At 43.5% G+C, this 23,430-nt stretch overlaps 1 protein-coding gene across 1 annotated transcript; it reads left to right on the top strand.

Annotated features, from left to right (window-relative positions):
- Positions 1-1,331: 1,331 nt before the first annotated feature.
- Positions 1,332-21,004, top strand: vars1 (valyl-tRNA synthetase 1). The gene is made up of 31 exons (XM_015357121.2): positions 1,332-1,458; positions 3,062-3,395; positions 3,611-3,754; positions 4,362-4,530; positions 5,107-5,240; positions 5,698-5,773; positions 6,255-6,355; positions 6,513-6,640; positions 6,827-6,991; positions 7,480-7,561; positions 8,609-8,728; positions 8,986-9,094; positions 9,460-9,548; positions 9,645-9,735; positions 9,892-10,016; positions 10,881-10,984; positions 11,079-11,237; positions 11,348-11,438; positions 13,271-13,376; positions 13,946-14,016; positions 14,681-14,806; positions 15,497-15,601; positions 16,563-16,631; positions 16,821-16,899; positions 17,158-17,285; positions 17,646-17,801; positions 18,618-18,824; positions 18,949-19,060; positions 19,471-19,643; positions 20,383-20,532; positions 20,680-21,004. The coding sequence occupies exons 2-31, from the start codon at positions 3,063-3,065 to the stop codon at positions 20,746-20,748; spliced, it is 3,771 nt and encodes a 1,256-aa protein (XP_015212607.2). The 5' UTR covers positions 1,332-1,458; position 3,062; the 3' UTR covers positions 20,749-21,004.
- The last annotated feature ends 2,426 nt before the right edge of the window (positions 21,005-23,430 follow it).

The following is a 23,430-nucleotide window of genomic DNA, read 5'->3' on the forward strand; positions in this document are numbered from 1 at the left end:
AGCTACGAGTAATTATCCCTGCCTACAGCAACTCATTTGCTTGGATGTTGGTCTCCATTTTGGCTCAGTGGCCTTCCTTGTTTCCAAGAAGAGCCAAAATGGCTATTTCCAATGGATGCTTCATCCTCTAGTCCACACTGTAATGTCGACTCCCTCACAGTAACGTTTTTCAATATGACAACTAAGGTGAAGGATCTATCAGGTTTAACTGTCATTTTTGCGTGCCGATTGTATTATTATTATAATCATTATCATTGATATGATACATTTAAATGAGAAATAACTTTATCCAGCAGACTAGGAAGATATGCGTTTTCTCGGACAATGGGGGTTCCCACAGAAAGAAGCCTTTCACCTTCAAGAGCAAAAAAGTCCAACAGTCTGTACAATCAGTACCCTCACACAATGGCTTTCCTGCCCTCTGTTCTGTTTTTACTGTTTAATTATTCATTGTGTCGTTTTTATAATGCCTCAGTCTTGTTCTGTGCTGTTTTTGCTTCAGTTACTGTTGACTGTGCTTAATGTAAAACTAGAAACCCTTTAGGGGGGCGTCTGCTGAGAAAGTAGTTCTTCCAGAGCCTTGTTCCTGACTAACTCAGACACTGGATTGCTTTTCGTAATCACACTGTGTAATATTGTCTATGTCCCATGCACTATCTGTTTGGAAATACAGTATTTTGCACAAAAAATACAAAAGTAGTTATTCGGTCTTGTCTAAGCATCTTTCATACTTTCTGTTGAACTTCATATTTGATCATTTCTGATTGCATTTGATGTGTTTTAAATTATATCCTTATTGCTGTCTCTTGATGCTCATATGTTGTTTTGGTTTGTACTATTGTAATATTAGCTGACTGATGTGTATTCTATTTAACTTTTATTATTGTATTATTACACTTAAATTGTTCTTCTATATACTGTAAGCACCGCCAATGCAATAACAACACTTTTAAATGTATATTCTTAATTTAGGGTCCTTATTTAAGTGGAGTTCTCAATCATAACTGCATTGTTAGGAGAGACTATTTTAATATTTTAGGATTTTCGAAAATGATAAATTACGGTCCTGATAAAGTTTTGTATTAGATCTTTAACGCAATTTAAGTTCTGTCCAACAAGCTAGTTTTCTCGCTTAGACAGAATCTACTTTATCCTATCCAGACTTTATAATGCAGAAAAACACATTTTAGGAAACAGAGAGACAAATTTCTGTTCGTTTGAATATCCAAGGAAGGTTCAGTTGTTTGAAATGTCTTTTTTGTGTATCGATTCTGTTCAGGCACAGCCAGGGACTGCCTGGTACAGCAGAAGGGGTCCTAAGGAGTCTTCAGCTAAGTGTCGCACGTGGGTTTGACTCGGGGAGTTTCATCAGACAGCACTGCCGGTTTTCAGTTTCAGTTATTGGCATTGGATTAGAAAATTATTCAAAGTCTGTTTAAGATCCGTTTTAAAAAGGGGGTGAGTTTTATTGTCGTTGCTCCAAAAACAGGGATTCAATTTAGATTTGATCATGCCGATCAATCTGTAATGAGTAGAAGTTATGTTGCTAAAATGTGTGGAAGTTTGTGCTGTCTTTGAAGAAGAAGAGTAGAAATGTTATGGACTCTTAAATTTGCACATTTAATATATCATTAGTTTTTTATCCTGGTATTAAATACTTTAAAATGTAGATTTTTCTCCTTATGTATGTCAGAGACCTGCAGGTGAATTGTAGGCGGGGAGGTCTGGTGTACCATCTGAAGGATAGATCTGCTAAACGCAGTTGCAATAATTACAGTAGCACAGTGTGATTATTTTATCTCTGATTGTGTGGCATGAATGAAAATCGGGAAGATGACTAGTCGAATCGCTAGTCATATAAGGCGTAGAATTGATCACCCTGAATATAATGCGAATTCAGATCCCTCTTTTTGTTCCCGGATATCTATCATATCTGCAACTCACTAGCATAGTTATACAAAGAAGAAATAAAGCTGCAAAATAAGTTAAGATGGAAGGCGAATTGATCCTTCTATAGAAACCTTTATGGTGTGGCATCCCAGGGTGTTATAAATGTTTTTAAAAGCAAATACATATCTATTTAACACTTTTAAAAATAAACGTTTTCAGATTTCTTTAAAAGTCTTTCTGGTACAGATTCTAACAAGAGGTTAAGAAAAATAGGGAATAACAGCTAATGGGTCTAAATTGACTGATATTATCTGAAGCTGATGTCTAGAAACAAACAGGAAGTCTGCATCTGTTTAAATCAAATGACAGCTCAACAAAGACTTCTAACATAAATGGAGAGAGTGGACCAAATGTGACATTAAATGGATGCATTATACTTTTACTGTTATGAATGTATTTGCAGGTGTGTGCATGGAAATATGTAGAGTGCAAGGCCGATAGCCGCCAGAGAGCAATTCAGTTTTCAAACAGGAAAATGAGTCTGTTGTGATGGTCTAGCTCAGCTGAATCATGAGCTTACAGAAGCCAGGGCTGCTCTGTAGCGAGGTGCTCAGCCAGCAGGAAACCTGCCTAAGACCTGAGTGTCTTGACTGCTTGTTCTGTTTTGGAGGCTTCCTGAAAGCTCTGTTTCTGGGCTGGTGAGGCCAGCATTTTTTCTGTAGAGGTTTTGGTGTTTCTAAATATAATATTTTTAAAAAAAAACTTTCATCTATGCTTCATGACCAATTGTAACTTTATATATATATTTTCCTAGAGCCCCTATCAACTCAACAAAACATACTTTTAGGGCATTCCGTGTGAATTTAACAAGACAGTGTCATATTGTGAAAAAGCACAATATTAATAAAAGCAATTTTATAGAAAATATGAAATGCAAGCAGTAATAATCCTAATAGTCCCTGGAATTTGGCTGTTTATATACATGGAGTGGGGGCAGAACACCTGAAAACACACCCAAATGAATTAAAAAGCTAACAGTGTTTGCAATGATATGATATAGCGAATTAACATCTATTGGATTCAGTAGGTCTCTGTTTTTTTCTTTTCTTTCCTTTCTGCCACACTATTTAACGAAACTGCTCGTCTTGCATTTCTTTTTTTTTATCTGCAGCATGGCAACTCTGTACGTATCTGGGCACCCAGATGATTTCCGTTGCCAGCTTGCCCTTGTGGCAGCGGAGTTCTCTCCCTCGAAGCCGGCTGTCAGCGTGGTTACAGCGCCCCCCGGTGGCCAGGCCTTGCCATGTCTGGTGACGAGCGACGGCCTGGTCCTGTCTGGGGCCCCGGCTGTGAGCTATTTCCTGTGTCCGGACCAGATGTGTGGGACTGGGCTGCGGGACTCCGCTCTGGTCCATCAGTGGCTGAGCTTTGCCAACATTGAGTTGACCCCGGTGGCTTGTGCTGTGGCTTTTCCCCTGCTGGGGGCGCTGAAGGCCAACGATCAGGTGAGAGCGGTTCAGTGTGCACAAGAGGTGAGACAATTTGTCTCGGTACCTTCCCAGTTTGGCTCAGTGCCTCCCTATTTCTAATGGGCTAATGATATGATCCAGGCTTACATTGCAGCCGTGGCCCATGGTGAGCAAGACCTTTACAAGATGATCAACTTGCGAGCCGTGAGATGTGCTTTTGCATTACTCCTTTGGCCTGTGTGATTCTGCAGGCCGTGGAGCGTGCCCGGGCAGAGCTGCAGAAGATCCTAGGGGTGCTCGATGCCCACCTGAGACTGAGGACCTACCTGGTGGGGGAGGCGGTGACGCTGGCTGACATCACCATGGCGACCACTCTGCTGCTGCCCTTCAAATACGTGAGCCATTTTCTGCTTTTCCTCCTGAGATCCTGCCGCCCCATCGTCTTACTGTGGGCCTTCGCATTTGGAGAGCTCGTGACAGGGATGGGGCAGAGAGCAGAGCCCTTGACGTCTCAAGAAGACTAGTACATTAATACTTGTCTCGCACCAGAAGAAGGCTCCACAGCCAAAAGGTTGTGTTTCCTTTCTTCTCTTTTCAGCATGGAATAAACCTATTACTTGTTCCTTTGCAGCCTACACATGCTGACGCAGCTACCCACCTGAACTAGTACATTAATAGTGTAAATACCAGCAGTAATAGGCAGAGGAAACGACAACAGTAATGCTTCTGGTTCTGATTTTAATAGTAGTTCAATTTTATAAGACAGTTTTTAAGCACTCTGACTACCAGTGTTGATCATGTAGACCTTGGAGAGGAGAGGATGTTCCTCTGCTGCAGGCTGTGTTTAGTCTACTTCAGAGCTGATGAGTCAGGAGCTGTAGATGGGGTCTCACTGGGGATTCGGTTTTGTTTGCCAAGCTGACACTGATGTCCTTTTCAAATACCATCCCATCTCGCAAGAAACGGGAGCGGTTTTGGGTAAACGGGGTTCTGTTGATGCAGGTGCTGGAACCTGGGCTCCGGAAACCCATCATCAACGTGACCCGTTGGTTTGTGACCTGTTTAAACCAGCCCCGGATCAAGAAGGTGCTGGGAGACGTTGTGCTGTGTGAAAAGGCTGTGCCAGTCAAGGCCTTGCCAGCGGCTGTTAACGGAGTGCCCACGCCCAGCAGTAAGTGAGAGGGGAAGGAGGCCACAACCAGATCTGTGTGGAAATCTGTGTGAGACATTCAGGATAAAGAACGAAAGGGACAATTGTGTAGCCAGTCAGCCCTAACCTGCCTCACAAGGACGTGGTGAGAACATGCAAACTCCACAAAGACAGGCATGCCAAATTGGTATTGAGTTTGATACCCTGGAGCTGGGAGACTGGGCTGTACCAGATGTCTGTTATCTGTGAATTGTTGCACTGTGCTGGGTTTACATGTTTTATGAGTTTATGGTTACAGTACTTTGGGTTTCTTTTTTAAACAGTACATAGTTTCTTCTTAAATAATACACTTCACAAATAGTGTATTATTTAAGGATTATGTAGACATGGAATTCATTACCAGGGTATATTCTTTGTTCAGAACCTTCAATGTAAAACAGTTTCTCTAGACTGGGCAAGAGAGAGTTCACGTCCTGTCTTCAGTGAGCACTTCTCTCCCTTTGACCTTATGTCCGACTGACATAGTGGTTTCACAGAGCTATAAAACCGGATGGAGAATCATTGCACCAGGAATTCTTGAATTCCCTGTCACTGCAGGCCTGCAGCCGCCTGCCGGCTCCCAGCCCAAGACCGAAGCCCAGCTGAAGAAGGAGGCGAAGAAGAGGGAGAAGCTGGAGAAGTTCCAGCAGAAGAAGGAGATGGAGCAGAAGAAGAAGGAGCAGCAGACTGAGGTGCCTGATACCACCTGTTGTTCAGTCTCAGGCCACATACCCTTACTGCAGTCTTTAATTGGGGTGGGCTTCAAAACTAGATGGAAAAATTAAAAATCAGTCAAAATCTGAAATATGTCCCTTTATTCTTTGAGTCAAAGAATACATAATGAAATGTATGTGCTAATATAGCATCTTTTCCTTAAGTACTGGTGGTAAACTAATTTAAAAAGCAGGTTTGATTCTTTTCACTGTCAGCCTCACAGCTGTCACCAGAGACAACTGAGAGTTTGATTGTAGTCAGGTAAGGATTTTCCATTAAAATGAAGCCAAGCTGGTAACTGTATGGCCTGACAAAAAAGAAAAGCCAATGAAAAGGGACTTTCCTAACTGACTTTACTCTGTGTTCCTACTGGGATCATGATCAAGACTTCTCCTATTCAGACATTCCCTTTAAGACGTTTTATTTTTGCCACAGAAAAAGCCTAAACTGGAAAAGAAGGAACTGGGAGTCATCAGCTACAACCTCCCAACACCTCCAGGAGAGAAGAAAGGTCAGTGCCTGATTTTCAAAAGGAGCCAGACAAGCTCCCAGTGACTGAACTGTTATTGTGTTAATGAGCCCAGAACAACAGTGTCAGAGTTTCAATTGTGTTTTTAGCCAAAGCAAAGCACCTTCCTTGCAATTAGGAAGATGGTTCCAACAAGAAAAGTTACAGCTGACCTTTTATACACTTACTTGATAAGGAATACAAGTAACTTCACTCTTAATTAATTTCTGTTGGTTAAGCAAACTTCTGCTTTAATCGGAAGATGTCTACGTAACTAAGCTATATCGGTGTTTTCTTCAAGCAGGTAGTTATAATTGGCCTTCCACACAAAATAATTATTTGGGATTCTTAAAACAAGCATTCTTTGTGGCTGCAGGCCCTTAGTCTTATTGGCAGCAGATACTGAAATGTTGCAGCTGGCATTTTGCTGAAACAGATAAAGAATTTTGAACCCTTCAGTATTAACCCCTGTCTCTCTCTGTAGATGTGAAGTGCCCAATGCCTGATTCCTACAGCCCCCAGTATGTGGAGGCAGCCTGGTATCCTTGGTGGGAAAAAAACGGCTTCTTCAAACCAGAATATGGGGTGAGGGGAAAAAACTAAGGCTCTGAGCCCCACTTCCGGATTCGTATTTTAAATAGAATATCAGATACAGCAAAAGCACTTCATTTACCTTTAATTAAGAATTGTTGGAGATGCATATTTATGAAACTCTGCTTTCTTTCTCTCTTTTGAAATCCAGCGGAAGGATATATCAGAGCCCAACCCCAAAGGTGTGTTCATGATGTGTATCCCTCCGCCTAATGTGACTGGATCTCTCCACCTTGGCCACGCTCTCACCAACTCCATCCAGGACTCGCTGACCCGCTGGTGAGTGCGGGTTTGTGTGTGTCTTTAGAGCTCGTGCCTGCCTGTCTCCATCTCTGGAAGTGTGTTTGCGTGTCCATGTGTGCCGATGTGAGTTGTGTTGCTGTAAATGCTGTTCACTTACCCATCCGTCGGCCCCTGTCTGTGTGCAGCCCCAGCGATGCCAGCCTGTCTCTGTGTCTCACTCAGGCACAGGATGCGCGGCGAGACCACGCTGTGGAACCCGGGCTGCGACCACGCTGGTATCGCCACCCAGGTGGTGGTGGAGAAGAAGCTGTGGCGGGAGCAGGGCAAGACGCGGCACGACCTCGGCCGAGACGCCTTTATCGCCGAGGTGTGGAAGTGGAAGAACGAGTAAGTAGAGTAAATGGTTCAAATGGCTACAAGTTCTTTATAGACGTTTATCCCTCCTGTGTCTTTATAGATCTCAGTCATGAGGTCTTCACTCCTGTCAGCTGGGACGGTCAGCCAGCCGAGCAGAGGAATCACTTTCAGATCTGTGCAGTTTAATGCAAAGTCCACACAGATCACAAGCGCTTTGAGAAGCCACATTTAAAGGCGCTATATGAAATAGTTTATTATTATTTTTACACTGATAGATCAGTGCTGCTTAATCCTTGCATTGTTTAGTAATAGTGTTGTTGTATACCTTGTATACTGTAAAAGCACAGTAAACCTTAATAAATCTCAGTGAAATCATGGTACAGAGTAGTGAGGTGACCTAAAGTAAAACACAAATCCAGGATACCTGGTGTAAACTCAGCAAAAGCGTGCTCAGAAGCTACAAAACCGCCCTGCAGGTATATTTCAGGTATAAGACTGATGTTTCATTTTCCTACCAGGAAAGGTGATCGTATCTACCACCAGCTAAGGAAGTTAGGTTCATCTCTGGACTGGGACCGGGCCTGTTTCACCATGGACTCCGTGAGTACGAGATGACTTTCTAATGGGTTCTTGAAGCTACAGTGCAGAGGTCACAGACGAAGGGGGCAGTACCACACAATTAATTTACTGTAACTTCACCATTTCTGAAGAAAACTGGTGAGCATTTTGAATTTACAAGGAAAACAGACATTTATTATATATGTAATGTAAATTATACAGTTACCCCCCTTGGAAACAGTTCCTTTCCCAGAGCAGGCAGTGGAGACATAATCGTCTTGTAGCCGGCTCTTCTGTACATAGCCAGTAGCCAACAGCCATATCACCCTACAGCTCACAACTGGCAGTCCACAGAAGCTAAGCAGGTGTGAGCCTGGTCAGTACCTGGATGGGAGATCCCCTGGGAAAAACTAAGATTGATATTGGAACAGGTATTAGAGGGGCCAGTAGGGGGCACTCACCCTGCAGTCTTTGTGGGCCTTAATGCCCCAGTATAGTGATGGGAGACTATTCTGTAAAAAAGTACCGTCCTTCAGATGAGACGTAAAACCGAGGTCCTGACTCTCTGTAGTCATTGAAAATCCCAGGGCATTTCTCGAAAAGAGTAGGGGTATAACCCTGGCGTCCTGGCCAAACATCTTATTGGCCTTTACCAATCATGGCCTCCTAATAATCCCTGTCTATGAATTGGCTTCATTACTCTGTTCTCCTCCCCACTGATAGCTGATGTGTGGTGAGTGTTCTGGCGCAACAATGGCTGCTGTCGCAGCGTTCAGGTGGGGCTGCACATTGGTGGTGGTGGAGGGGAGTCCCCATTACCTGTAAAGTGCTTTGAGTGTCCAGAAAAGCGCTATACAAGTGTAAGGAATTATTATTATTAATTAGTAGTTTATTCTTAAAGTGGAGAGTGAGGGATGGTAACAGAAGGACCTGCAGTCACTCAGGACCTCAGTTTCTCCACTGGAAGGACAAAGCACATGCAGGTTCAGCGGTTCAGTTAGGGAGGACACAGTGGGCTTGGAAAATTTACACACATCCTCTGCCCCCCCTTTCCATTAACCCAGAGCCTCTTTCCTGTTTGTGCTCCAGAAACTTTCATATGCTGTGCAAGAAGCATTCGTACAAATGCACGAGGAAGGAGTGATCTACCGCAGCAAGCGGCTGGTGAACTGGTCCTGCACCCTAAACTCTGCCATCTCCGACATTGAGGTGGGTTTGATGACAGATAATTTATGTGGTTTCAGTCATCCGCGAACATATTGGTCTGCTTTTAAGTCTAGCTTTGAAACTGTTCCGTTTAAACCTTACCAATGATCCAGTCCATTTGAACAGATTTATTTATGTATTTGTGTTATGTTTATTCTTGAGATTCAAGCTATATACCATGTTGTTTGAGCCCGTGCGGTTTACTGTCAGACAGCGCCCAGTCATTCCGGTCAGTAATGTCAGACTTTGTCTTTGTGCAGGTGGATAAAAAGGAGCTGAGTGGGCGGACTCTGCTGCCTGTCCCGGGGTACAAGGACAAGGTCGAGTTCGGGGTACTGGTGTCCTTTGCCTACAAGATCGAGGGCTCTGGTGAGCGATCAAAAACCACACATCTCCCTTTCCATCATCCCTAAAACCACATAGGCACATCACTGTCCAGGGTGTGGTGTCACCATGGAAATTTGATAAACACAGTGTACCTAATAATATTTTAAAAGTTTATGAAAAGTACTCTTGAGTCCATAATACGTTACTAGGAAACAGACCTTTTTTGTACTAACTTTAAAACAGCATTAATTATTTCCTCCTTCACGCCTTGTGATGGGAAAGACCTACTGTAGAGCACTGAACGTTGGAGCTTTTCCCATCCGGAAAGCAGTGTCAGTTTTATTTTGGTGGTTTCTCACTCTCTCAGGCCTACTGCAGTCTCTTTGAGCCTCTACTCTCGGTTTCAGATGAAGAGGTTGTCGTGGCGACCACCCGTATCGAGACCATGCTGGGTGATACCGCCGTGGCTGTGCACCCCCAGGACCCCCGCTACCAGGTCAGCGCTCTTCCGTCGCGCACTTCGTTTTTAAACACTCTCCGAGGAGGGTTTCTTTAGCCTCTGACCGAAACCTGACTTGTGCCTCCCTTGCAGCATCTGAGAGGCAAGACCGCTACTCACCCCTTCTGCGATCGGAAGATGCCCGTGGTGTTTGACGAGTTTGTGGACATGAGCTTTGGGACAGGTGAGGGGCAGAGTCTGTGCGGGAGCTGTGTTACAGCTGTGTAAGGATGATGGACAGTTGCAGTGCTGAGGTATAAGTCTTCTCGACAGAGAGGTTGAGCTACTCCCGGCCTGGGCTGGGGACAGGCAGTCATGGCCTCCTGTTTCTCCTGTGCAGGAGCGGTTAAGATCACACCGGCCCACGACCACAATGACTACGAGGTGGGGCTGCGCCAGGGCCTGGACTTCATTAACATCCTGGATGACAACGGCTTCCTCATCAATGTGCCGGAACCATTCCTGGTAAATCTCTTGCTTCTGAGCCTTTTCCCAGTTCAGTCCAGTGGGATGTGGGTTCAGAGCAGGTATTCCAGTCTGTATATCTGTATTGTAGCTCAGCAGGGTTATAGTTAGTGTTCATTCAGTCTGTGGGTGTGTAATAACCCCAATCACTCAGTGCAGTGTTAATGGACTATAGTGTCCAGTGTGTTTGTATTAACCCGTCTCTCTTAAAGCAGTGTTAATGTACTGTAGTGTCCAGTCAGTCAATGTGTCTGTATTAACCCCCCTCTCTCTCAGTGCAGTGTTAATGTACTGTAGTGTCCAGTCAGTCAGTGTGTCTGTATTAACCCCTCTCTTTCTCAGTGCAGTGTTAATGGACTGTAGTGTCCAGTCAGTCAGTGTGTCTATATTAACCCCTCTCTCTCAGTGCAGTGTTTATGTCCTGTAGTGCCCAGTCAGTCAGTGTGTCTGTATTAACCCCCCTCTCTCTCAGTGCAGTGTTAATGTCCTGTAGTGCCCAGTCAGTCAGTGTGTCTGTATTAACCCCCCTCTCTCTCAGTGCAGTGTTAATGTACTGTAGTGTCCAGTCAGTCAGTGTGTCTGTATTAACCCCCCTCTCTCTCAGTGTAGTGTTAATGTCCTGTAGTGCCCAGTCAGTCAGTGTGTCTGTATTAACCCCCCTCTCTCTCAGTGTAGTGTTAATGTCCTGTAGTGCCCAGTCAGTCAGTGTGTCTGTATTAACCCCCCTCTCTCTCAGTGTAGTGTTAATGTACTGTAGTGCCCAGTCAGTCAGTGTGTCTGTATTAACCCCCCTCTGTCTCAGTGCAGTGTTAATGTCCTGTAGTGCCCAGTCAGTCAGTGTGTCTGTATTAACCCCTTTCTCAGGGAATGAAGAGGTTTGATGCCAGGAAGGCAGTTCTCCAGGCTCTGAAGGATAGAGGCCTATTCAGGGAGGTGAAGGACAACCCTATGGTCGTTCCTGTCTGCAGGTGAGCATCACATCCACCTTCCCATCCTTAGAAAAGTAGTGTGAACGTTTTCTTGGGTGAATGTGTCTGAATTCTCACGCTGCCGTCTGTGCAGCCGCTCGAAGGATGTGGTGGAGCCGCTGATGAAGCCGCAGTGGTACGTGAACTGTGCGGAGATGGGTCGACAGGCCGCTGAGGCCGTCCGCTCAGGAGAGCTGAGGATCGTCCCGGAATCCCACACCAAGACCTGGTTCAACTGGATGGACAACATCAGGTGAAGTAACACAGTGCAAGCTAAGCCTCATCACAGGACTAGGATATAAGGAGAGAAGAGGAGCCTAATTTTGGCAAAGGTGCTGAATGCTGTGTGTTTTTGCCCTGCAGGGACTGGTGCATCTCTCGGCAGCTGTGGTGGGGTCACCGGATCCCGGCCTACTTTGTGACTGTCGATGATCCCTCAGTCCCAGCTGGGGAGGTAAGGCTTCTTGTTCTGTCCGTAATTTTTTGCCATTCAGTCTACACTGGAGATAGTGACGGGTATATAGTCTTTGCTTAACGGTGTTTCTATAGCATCTCATTGGAGTAAGATAGGGGTGTTAATCATGTTGTACTAAATACATTGCACTCTTGTATGATCTGGCCTTCCCACAGTTCATAGTTTTTTATTGTTCAAGTGTAAAAGTGTAAAAGTGACTCCTTTAGCCTGTTTGCTTTCATGTGATACACATGATGGGAAACGTTTGTCACAATAGTAGACAAACACAATCTGCTTAAACTAATAATACACAAATAATTGTACTTCCTCTTGTCAGTACTGAACACATCGTTTACACATTCACAGTCCAGGCTGGAAAAAGTATGTGAACCTCTAAGCTAATGACTTCTCCAAAAGCTAACTGGAGTCAGGTGATGGAATCAATGAGATGAGATTGGAGGTGCCCTGCCCTATAAAAAAGGCACACAAAGGTTGGTTACTGACAGTCTGCTCTTAACAAAGAGCTGTTCATGTGAACCATGCCCTGATCAAAAGAAATATCAGAGGACCTTAGAAGAAGAATTGTAGAGATGCTTAAAGCTGGAAAAGGCTACAAAAGCATTTCTAAAGGCCTGGTTGTTCATCAATCCACAGTAAGACAAATTGTCTACAAATGGAGGAAATTCAGTACTGTTGCCTGCCTCCCTAAGAGTGGGTGTCCTGCAAAGATCATGGCAAAAGCGCAGGTTGCAATGCTAAAGGAGGTGAAAAGAACCCTAGGGCAACAGCAAAGGACCTGCAGAAAACTCTTGATCTTGCCAAAGTCTCTGTTCATGTGTCCACTATAAGAAAAATACTGAACAAGAATGGTGTTAATGGAAGGACACCACAGAGGAAACCACTGCTCTCCAAAAAAACAAAACATTGAGGCACGTCTCAAGTTTGCAAAAGACCACCTGGATGTTCCACAATGCTTCTGGGACAGTGTTCTGTGGGTGGATGAGACAAAAGTTGAACTCTTTGGCAGAAACGTGCAACGCTGTGTTTGGAGGAATAAAAGCACTGCACACCAACACCAAAAACCTCATCCCAACCGTGAAGCATAGTGGAGGGAGCATCGTGGTTTGGGGCTGCTTTGCTGCCTCAGGGCCTGGACAGTTTGCTATCATAGAGGGAACAATGAATTCCAAATTGTATCAAGCAATTTTACAGTAGAATGTCAGGGTAGTGGTCCGTCACCTGAAGTTTAATAGAAGTTGGGTGACGCAACAAGACAATGACCCAAAACACAGGAGTAAATCAACAACAGAATGCCTTAAACGGAAGAACATTTGTGTTCTGGAATGGCCAAGTCAGAGTCCAGACCTCAACCCAATTGAGATGCTGTGGCATGACCTGAAGAGAGCTGTTCAAGCAAGGAATCCCAGAAATATCAAGGAACTGAAACAGTTTTATAAGGAGGAATGGTCTAAAATTCCTACTAACTGTTGTGCACGGTTCTACCAGTTACTAAATACAAGGGTTCACATACTTTTTCCAGCCTGGACTGTGAATGTTTAAACAATGTGTTTAATATTGACAAGAAGAAGTACAATTGTGACTAAGTTGAAGATCAGACCACATTTTTATGAGTAATTAATGCAGAAATCCAGGTAATTCCAAAGGGTCCAAAAACATTTTCTTGCAACTGTAGCTGACAAGCAAAACTAGGAAGCTTCATAGATCCCATTAACACAGGGGCACACTGGGACAACTGCAGTGAAGAAAAGTTAGGCAGGAAGGGATTAATCCTTTAGGAAATGCTTTATTAATCTGACCTTATTTGTGTTTAGGACATGGATGGGAAGTATTGGGTCAGTGGCCGCACTGAAGATGAGGCCCGACAGAAGGCAGCTAAGATGTTTGGAGTCACAGCTGACAAGATCTCCCTCCGGCAGGGTGAGTTATGGTCTTTAACCACCGGAGCAGCGGGCAACTTTTAAACCCTGTATGCTAAAGACTGGAACAGCTGACCTGGTATAACAAGCCCTGCAGCTTAACCACTGGACCATCTTGTAACTTTTTAAAAAATACGGATCATAAACCACAGCACATACTGTAGATCCAGTTCCAGTGCAAATTAGCCGAGTTCTGTTTTGAAAACGAAACAGTCATGTTTCTACCTTGTACCGTTGTGATCTCATTAGATCTCCCCTAGCCTTTCTTAGCTTGTTAATGGTCAGTTATGGGTTAGAAGAACGATAAGAAAATCAGGTTCCCGCTGTATGTGGTGTTGATGATCCAGTAGATGGCACTCTTCCTTCTGGACAAGTTTGCCATTAATATTAAGACATACTGTTCGTGCAAAATTAAAAAATGGAATCTAAACTCACGCTCCACTTACACTGCTTACACTGTACATATGTGTAGGAAAGGCCTCAGGCTTTTGTGGTATAGTGTTACCAACCGTGGAGAGAGCACATACGGCAAGATGAAATTATTTTTGTTCGGTTTTATCTGTCTCATAGATGAGGACGTGCTGGACACCTGGTTCTCCTCTGGGATCTTCCCCTTCTCCATTTTCGGCTGGCCCAACGAGGTAACGATTAGAACCCTGCTTTCTCTGAGGGTGGTGTGTTTGTCTTCCATCCTCCTGATCCCTTTGTTACTTGTGTTTTTTATTGAACATGTTATAGCTCTTAGTGTGCTAGAGGTGCTCTTTCCAGCATCTGGTTAAGTCACACAGCTCATCTGGGATAAAATGCAAGGCTTGGGAAAACCATCTGTAAGGCCTCTCACTGCTGGGATTACATTGATAACATTGAACCCAAGGTCTTACAATGTTATCTGTTGGAGCCACGTCACTGAAGCCTTGCCTCTGCTGGTGGTAAGGTGGTAAGGCTGGTGGCTCTAGTCCTTCAGAGATGTTAAACTGTAGACTGTAGCACCTCCTCCTGGAGAATGCTTTCACTGCAGAGGCTGGTCATACCCTGCCCTGCCAGACGGTAACAATCCAATCAATTTCAAATGGCAAATTACCCTTATTTCTTCACTCTTAAAATTTCAAGCTTGTTCTTAATATTGTTTATTTGATTGCCCCAAGGGAACCTTTTTTCTTTCCTCTTTGTTTTTGTTCTCTTTTATTTCTGACTTCTGCACAAAGTATAGGAATCGCATATATTGTGATGATGTTAACATAAAGGAACATTATAGCTGAAAAATGTGTTGACAAACTCATAATCCTTCCCTCTCCCTGTCTCCAGTCCAAGGACTTGCAGGTTTTCTATCCTGGAACTCTTCTTGAGACGGGACATGACATTCTGTTCTTCTGGGTGGCCCGCATGGTCATGATGGGGTTGAAACTGACCGGCAAACTGCCCTTCAAGGAGGTAAGAGTGCGGAGGGGGGAATAGGGACACCGGAGCTAGTTCAAAAGTTTGATCTGTCTGTTATCACTGTGTTCGTTTTGATTTTAACTGATTTTTTAAAAAAATATTCGGCTTTATGAATTCATACGTTTAGGTAAGTTGACAACAAGCAGAGATTAGTATGGCTATTGTGTAAGAATTTGTGAGTGAGCATTGTGTTGTATGACAGGTAAACATGTAATGTCTGAAATGTGATATGATATGTGATATGAAACTGCAATGTAAAGTGTAAAGTATGATTACTTTAGTTTTTGTTGCTTTAATCTCAGCATTGACTGATCTGTTTCCCAGTTAAGGAGCTGCTTTTCAATGATCAATTCAGGTGTAAAGGTTTTTGTGTCGTTAGTCCCTCATGATAGCTTTATACAGTAGGTGAGAGTTATATTGCATGTTTCCCCCCACAGGACTTTCCTAATCTCTGAGCCCATTAAACTCACATTCTAGCCCTGTTTTCTTTTCAGTAGAGCACAGTATAAATTTAAAATGGTTAATAATGACAAAAAACATCCTGTACTCTAAGGGGAGGTGTATTGGATTGTGTTGAATGTGTAATACAGATGTTTGAAGCCATGACAGAACCAGTGTGTGGTAAAAGCCCGTTCTGACAAGGGCAGCTGTGTCCCCGGTATTTACAGCAGCTCTCTGTTTCAGGTGTACCTGCATGCGGTGGTGAGAGACGCCCACGGTAGGAAGATGAGCAAGTCGCTGGGCAACGTCATCGACCCGCTGGATGTGGTGACCGGGATCTCGCTGGAAGTGAGAACAATAACATAACGATGTTGGGTGTGCGGGCAGGGGGTATCTTCAAAACGCCTGTATTCATACCCCCTTACATTACAAAAGAACTCCCCCTCCACTCTCAGCCCCTTGCCCTGCTGTAGTCCTTGTCACAGAGGGGCGATGTGTTGGCAGGTCTTCTAGGTGTCTTTAAAGCAGCGGCACCTGAAGTGCCCAGAGAAGAGAACAGTTAAACTATTAAGCCATCAATGGGCTGAGGTCGTTAAGAGCCTGAATGGACTGAAACCTTGTCCATGCCTTCTGGACTGGGGATGATGGGCCTGCGAAGTTGAGACCAGGTGGCTGCCTAACTTAATCAGGAATGGAACTTTACCTCAGTTGGTGGGTTTAGAATTTTTACTGAAGTGGAGAGAAGTAGTGACAAGACAGGAGAGAGTGATTTAAAGCTTTATAACCCATAACTTCATGTCTGAATTCCTCCTGGATAAATGGATGGACTGTCAGATAGTGGACATGAAAGGGACTTAGACCAGAGCTGTGGCAAGTAACTGTATTTTCTTTTGTGGAACTGATTAGATGCAGTCAGGCTCAAAGAAGGATTGTTGTATGTGATTTGTGTCTACTCCTGAGTGCTTTTATGTGGTCAGTGTTAGGGATCTAGTATTGAACGTTTTAGGCTCTAAGACAAATTTGTTTTTTAGTTTTTACATTTCATGGTTTTAAAACTATTTGACTTTTAAGCTATATCCTGTTAATAACTCCACTTCCAATTAATTATTGGTGAATTAAAGAAGCCTGACCAGTGGAGGTCTGTAATTACAATTATAGCCACACTTGCTAGTATTGTTACAGTATATAATTTCTGTAAATTAGTTGTATTCAAACTAGTGTCAGGAGTAAATTAAGTATTTGATGACATTACATTTCATAACACCCTCAGCGTTGCACCTAGCTGAATCTGCTCTCTCTTCACCCCCAGGGCCTCCACGACCAATTGGCCGACAGCAACCTGGACCCCGTGGAGATTGAACGAGCCAAACAGGGGCAGGTGTGTCTTCCTTTGAGAAAATCTTTCCTTTTTACCTGCATCCTTTTCTGCAGGAAGTGATTATTTTCAGGACTCTAACATGTCTTTACCCTTTGTCGAGGGGAAGCCTAGGTTTTCAGAAACACTTCTGTCTCTTCTGGACTTAGTCTGGGGCCGTTTTGTAATGATGTTGTGAATTTTCTGTTTCAGAAAGCTGACTATCCCAATGGGATTCCAGAGTGTGGGACAGACGCCCTGCGCTTCGCTCTGTGTGCTTACACCAGCCAGGGTAATAATATTCCACTCTCAGTGTTCTTAAACCAGCCGGGGTAATAATATTCTACTCTCTGTGTGCTTACACCAGCCGGGGTAATAATATTCCACTCTCTGTGTGCTCACACCAGCCGGGGTAATAATATTCCACTCTCTGTGTGTTCACACTGGCCAGAGGAACTTTCTCTGCACTCCCTGTGTGCTCACTGCAGCTGGAGTAATTCCATCAATCTCTTAGGTTTTTTTCCCCCTCTTCCCCTTCTGTTTGTGACAGGCCGTGACATCAACCTGGATGTGAACCGCATCCTGGGGTACAGGCACTTCTGTAACAAGCTGTGGAACGCCACCAAATTCGCCATCCGGGGACTCGGAGACAACTTCTCACCGAAGGGAGCAGCGCAGGTGAGCTGCAAGAGAGAGGGTGGAGGTGAAATGTAGCTTCAAAGAGAGATTATTGTGTCTTTAGCTCAATAATGAATTAAAACTACATTCCTCTGATCTAGCTTCCCTGTCAGTCTTTGTTTGGTAGTGTAACAGGATAAAAAATGACAATGCTTCTACAATCTGGTTTCAGCCTTGTTATTGGTCTTATTTTACTATTTCATTTCTCTCTCTAGTAATGCTATCCTGTACATGTAAAGGCTGTTACACAATTTCAATACAGTAACACTCTCCTGTACACTAGAGGATCATTGCGTGTTCTCAGCTCTGTCTGCCATGTGCCATGCTTGACTGACATCTCTCTCGATTCTTTTCTCCTAGCTGGGTGGACAGGAGTCCCTGGTCGATCGCTGGATTCTGTCTCGGCTCTCTCACGCCGTGGAGCTCTGTGACTCTGGGTTCAAGAGCTATGATTTCCCAGGCATTACTACAGCGGTCTACAACTTCTGGTTGTATGAGCTGTGTGACGTCTATCTGGTATTGGCATTCTCCTTTTTTAAATATGGTGCCGACATGCTCCTCTGTAAAGCTTTATCTGTACAATATTTATTTTGCCTTCTTGACTCTCTCTTTGTACAGAAGGGCCTCCTGCGTTTTGTGCTGAATGCCTCTGCTTTTATTTTCTTGTGGTGACGCCAGGTCCTCTACTTACTGATTATCCTGCAGCACAGCCCCTTGGGTCTCTTGGTGGAATCCTTTTTTAGGAGATTCAATTTCAATTCAATTTTAGCTTCAGATTCAAAAGATTTAGAAATCTTTTTTAGAAGATTTTTAGCACTTAGAACATGAGAAATGTTCTAAATAAGAGGGGCTAAGAAGCCTAGTAGTAGCTTAATGATTGACACAAACATTCAGTCTGTATAAATCATTAAGACAATGGTAGCTTATTGATTTGAGAATCTCATCCATATACATTTTGGAAGAAACCAGAGTATATCAGCTTCAACAACATGACAGAGTAGCTTGTTCCTGTCCCCCACAACCCTTTGTATAAAACAGTGCCTCCCATTCTCAGTTTAAAGTTTACCGTGTCCCCTGGCTTGTATTTGACTTTTGATCCTGAAGATGTTTATAAGATTCAGTTTGTCAGTGCCATGTCAAAGTAGGGTATTCCTTTAAACCTGTGGATATATTTGGTTGTTCTTATCTGTACTGATTCCCAAGCAGCAGTTTCCTCAATTGAACACACAATATTGGATGTGACCCTGCAGGTGCCTTCTGTTGCTTTAATCATACATACTGTAAGACAAGAGTCTATGGTCAAGAGTTTCTTATGCTACACTTCTTTTGCAGGAATGCCTAAAGCCCGTGTTCACAGGAAGTGATGTCACTGCTGTGGCCATCTCCAGGGAGACATTGTACACCTGCCTGGAGGTGGGGCTGCGGCTCCTGAGCCCTCTGATGCCATTTGTCACCGAGGAGCTCTTCCAGCGGTTGCCGAAGCGCTCCGCCCAGGCCCCACCCAGTATCTGCGTCTCGCCTTACCCAGAGACATCAGAGGTAAACGATGACCAGAGAAAGTGTCCCACTGCTCTCACTTGGAAATTTTAATTGTTAGGAATTCTGAAAGGATTTGTTGTCTCAGACATTGCTATAACGTTCCTTTTTTTCCATCTTTTCTCAGTTCTGCTGGAGAAGCGAAGAGGCTGACAGGAATATGGAGTTCATCATGACAGTTGTCAGGACCATCCGCTCTCTCAGGGCTGACTACAACCTCACCAAGACCAAGGCTGACTGTGAGTTGAACTTCATTTTTCTAGGTTTGAATCAATAAATGATAAATGATGTGTGCGTTCAGACATTTAAGATATTTTTGTAGATGTTTAGCATTTATGTGCTATTTCTTTTAGTCCCCTTTAAACAGAACAGGGCTCACTGTAGAACTGACTTGCTTGTGCAGAGCAGAGGTGGCATGAGATATTTTGTAATCTGGAATTACCAGCTAAAACATTGGAATTATTACACTCAGTACAGACAGTAACCATTTACACAAATCAACTGTTCAGTTCCTCTTTAGCATTGCTTCCGTGAGACGGTTTTGGTGTGTTTCCTCCCTTCTGGCTGGTGATTTCTCAGACAGGGAGCATTGTTCTGGAAGTTTCTCTGGATTTTGATATTTCTCATTTCCCTCCTCCCTGTGTTCCAGGTTACCTGCAGTGTCTGGACGCAGAGACAGACAGCCTGGTGCAGCAGTATAGTCCTTACATCCAGACTCTGTCCTCCTCCAAGTCTGTGGTGGCGCTGCAGGCCAAGACACCTCCTGAGGGCTGTGCTGTGGCCATCGCATCCGACAAGTGCACTGTCCACCTGCTGCTGAAGGTGAAGCCCGGCCAAGGCTGCGATATTTAACAGTACTCACTAGGACTGCTGTCAAAGAGCAGGCTGAGCCCTGCGGTCCAAACTGTTGCTGCAGGTCTGAGTGTGGGATGCCTCACCGGGTCATCATAGGTGGGGACAGAATTGGCCGAGCATTGGTCTTGTTAGGTGCGCTGCTTCTGGCTGGGGTTTTCTCAGATTTCAATACACTAAAAAGATACTTGCACAGGTCTCACCTCATACTGTGGCATTAATAGCAAATGTGCAGTCGTTTTAACAGCATGACGACATGATCTGCAGTGCAAGAATTCATTAAGTAAAGTCTAAGTTAACAGGTATAGACAGCCTCATTATTAAGGCACGTGATTGTGGCTTAACTAACACCAGTGTAATAGACATTTCATTTTTCTTAGAATAATCCTTTTGGGAAAATAATTTGCCATTTTTTGATGGGGGGGCTGCTGACTTTAATTTTATACGGTATATGAGAAAGGAAGAATTAAAAGTCGTAAAACACGGTTCTGTCTTCCTTGCATAATTATACAGAGAGTGATTTATGCAATATTCTTCCCCATAATTAGCAACTGCATGTTCTAAATGCACACCAATAGCCTGAAAGGTGTTTCACGCATGTCTGTGTGGTCATATATTATACACCTAAATCCCCTAATAAGTAGAGGAGGCTTTTTACTGATGCGAGAAGATGCCTGCTGTCTGGTGACCGTCTGCTTGTTGTCCGAAGGGCCTGATTGACGCAGAGAAGGAGATCGCCAAGCTGACGGCGAAAGAGGCCGAGCTGCGCAGGCAGCTGGAGAAGCTGCAGGAGCGAATGGGCAAAGCCGACTATCGGGAGAAGGTGCCGGCGAAGGTGCAGGACAGCGACGCTGAGAAGGTGAGGCCTGGGCCAGCAAGCACCTTTATCCGGAACAGTCTGTAGCATTAGGTTACATGTTAAGTAACTTAAGACACAGAGCATGTTTGTTTGTGGTGCTGTCATTTGTTTTACTTATAATTCTACTCCCTGTATCCCATATCACAGTTGCAGCAGAGCCTGACAGAGCTCCAGAAGGTAGAGGAGGCCGTGGCCAATTTCAGGCGCATGCTCTGATCCCAGGATGCTGTAGGGGTCCCCTATCCCTGCGGCTTCTTGTGTGGACAGGAAGGTAGTGGAGACCGATGGAACCCGTCCCTTCGTGGTTTCTGCCGGGAATGTGAAAACATGAGGATCTTGGGAAAACTGACTATTGGGGGATTTTGTCTGTCTTGTCCAATTTGCTAGCACTGTATCTGAAAATAATTGACTTTCAATGTGAATGAGAAAATAAAGTTAATTCCAATAAATGTCAGTAACAGACTTTTATGAACAGGTGTGATGACTGTGGGTCTTCAGTGACAGAATCAGTACCTTTTTCTTTCTTAAAATTTCTGTTCTGGGAAAACATGTTGATTTCAAATGTTAAATAGCAAAGGCTTGATAAACCACTCTGGGCATTGTTGTCAGACAGGGGTAGGGAGCAGCTGTTGTTCACAAACACCACTCTTTAGGGTATTACAAAATATTGAGTCTCAGAAAGGGGGTTAAAAACAGGAAAGTAAAGAACAGGAATCATTGATCCAGGGTTGATCTGTTGATTCTAAAATAACTCTAATAGGGTGTTTTGCAATGGCTGTTAGCCTCTTGAAGTAAATGAGTGGTGAAAAATACACTATTGAGCACTGAAATTCAGTTCACATACAAAATACTTTGGACTCCACAGTGCACTGATATTCATTGTCCAGGTGTTCCAATAGGCCAATTTTAAAATCCCATACGTGGCAATAAGTCTGGCCACTAGGCAAAATGACAGTTCTGCATCATCCAGTTGCTGGGGTATCTGCACTTACAGTATATTTACTGTTAAATTATCTTAAAGGGGAACTGCAATGCTACTTTTATATTTCAGGGTTAGAAATAATTGGCATGAATGAGTGCATTTCAAACCACAATAAAAGTAAAATGTACACAGTAACGTGTAAAACCTCAATATTCCATCACAAAATAGACTAAATATTCAGGTATGCGCAGCGCCTTGTTCTGCAATTCAGAACAAGGCAACAAAACTTCAGTGACGTGTGTGGCCCTGTTACGTTGTAAACAAGCAGACTTGTGAATACATCTCTTTAAATCTAACAGAGATGTTGCTTTCAATTTCAATGCAGTTTTGCTGTCAAATGGATCATTTCTGTGGTAACATTTCTGCTGCACAACCTGTTTTTGTCTGCTTGTACATCACATGACATTAGTCATCACAGAGACTAGTAAGCAGGAAGGGCTGGATCATGTGGCAATTCATGGGAACTCGAATGTGAGTTTGCTACAGCAATTTTGTGCTTAATTCACAATTTGTACTTTTTTCCTATAAAGTCAATGAATTTATTTTGTTACTGAGATTTAATAACCGGGGCTGCAGTTTCCCTTTAAAACTACTCAGTAACACTTGACATCCATATTTCAGGACAAGGGGATGACTGAGATGACTTGTCTGCAGCCTCACGGGACTGATTAGTACAAGACTCAGTATATCAGTGCAAGGTACTGCCTTTTCACATTCCACACAGAAAGGGAACCAACATTTCTCCCATTTCCTCACAAAAGAACATAAGAAGTTGACAATGGTGAAACTTTTGAAAGTTTTTCACTGTCACGTGAGCACACAAGTCCTAGTGTTCCCTGGGTTCAGCTGTGTGGTAGTCCTGCTTATATTTAAAAGGCAAATAGTGTACCTTTGCATGGTGAATGGTCTGCTGGAACTGTAACAGCTGTAAGTCCTGTTACTGTACAACTCCGGGTCTGTGTTGGGAGAATGAGAACAACAGTCTCTTTACATTTCTCATATGTTTAGACAATCTCATATATTAATAAGCCTTACTTGGGATGAACATGAAAAAATTGCAACATTGTTAGTACTGAAGGGAAAGGAGCATGAAAATTTCAGCTTACGTTTGGCAGGGATTTGGTTTCTTATTCAAAACTGGGTAGACTCCATTTTTATTTTGCATTTTTTCATGCAAATGATTATGCATTTGCAATTATTATAAAGGAAGGGGATCTATTAAGTCTCAACATCAGAAAAAGATGTTCTGAATAAAACTGGTTTCTGTGAAAATTCAGCAGCTCAAAAGCCATGTACAGTGTGTTCTTTTAAATGCTCTCATATACATTTTTAATGGAATTTATGTTGACTGTGTTCTGACCACCACCATGTTCTGTCTTCTCAACTAAAGGATTATTAGTCAAATTTCAAGAGGAGATACTAAACAACTCCACAACTGGACCTTCAGTGGAGCCACTACACAGGCAGTATACTTGTTTAACTATTGCAGACTATGACATAAACATTAAGTAATCATTAACATAATCAAATTAAGTTTCTATACGTTTTAACTTTGTTATATTTAAAAGTTTTGTTATATTTTGAGCAGATAAACCTAATGCAGACAGTCCACCATTTAGCCAACACAGGCTAGTTTTTTTTTTTTTATCAAGCATTGAACAATAGGAGCACACGTAAACAGAAAATAACCCATTTCTAAATTTGCTTTAAAATTGTCAGTGCCAAAGGCGATTTGTAATTGGTATCAGCTCTTTACCAATTCTGAGTTTCAGGACTGCCCTCATTCAGGTGTGCTGCCTGAATCTTAAGCAATTCTGTGAAACGTGCTGCTTGTAGGCATCTCTGCCATTCCCACCTGAGTCTCTTCATCATCAATTATTCAACTAGTAAGAGCGGTTTAGTTAAAAAATATCCAA

This window comes from Lepisosteus oculatus, chromosome 10, assembly GCF_040954835.1.
Source record: "Lepisosteus oculatus isolate fLepOcu1 chromosome 10, fLepOcu1.hap2, whole genome shotgun sequence".
Taxonomy (NCBI): Eukaryota; Metazoa; Chordata; class Actinopteri; order Semionotiformes; family Lepisosteidae; genus Lepisosteus; species Lepisosteus oculatus.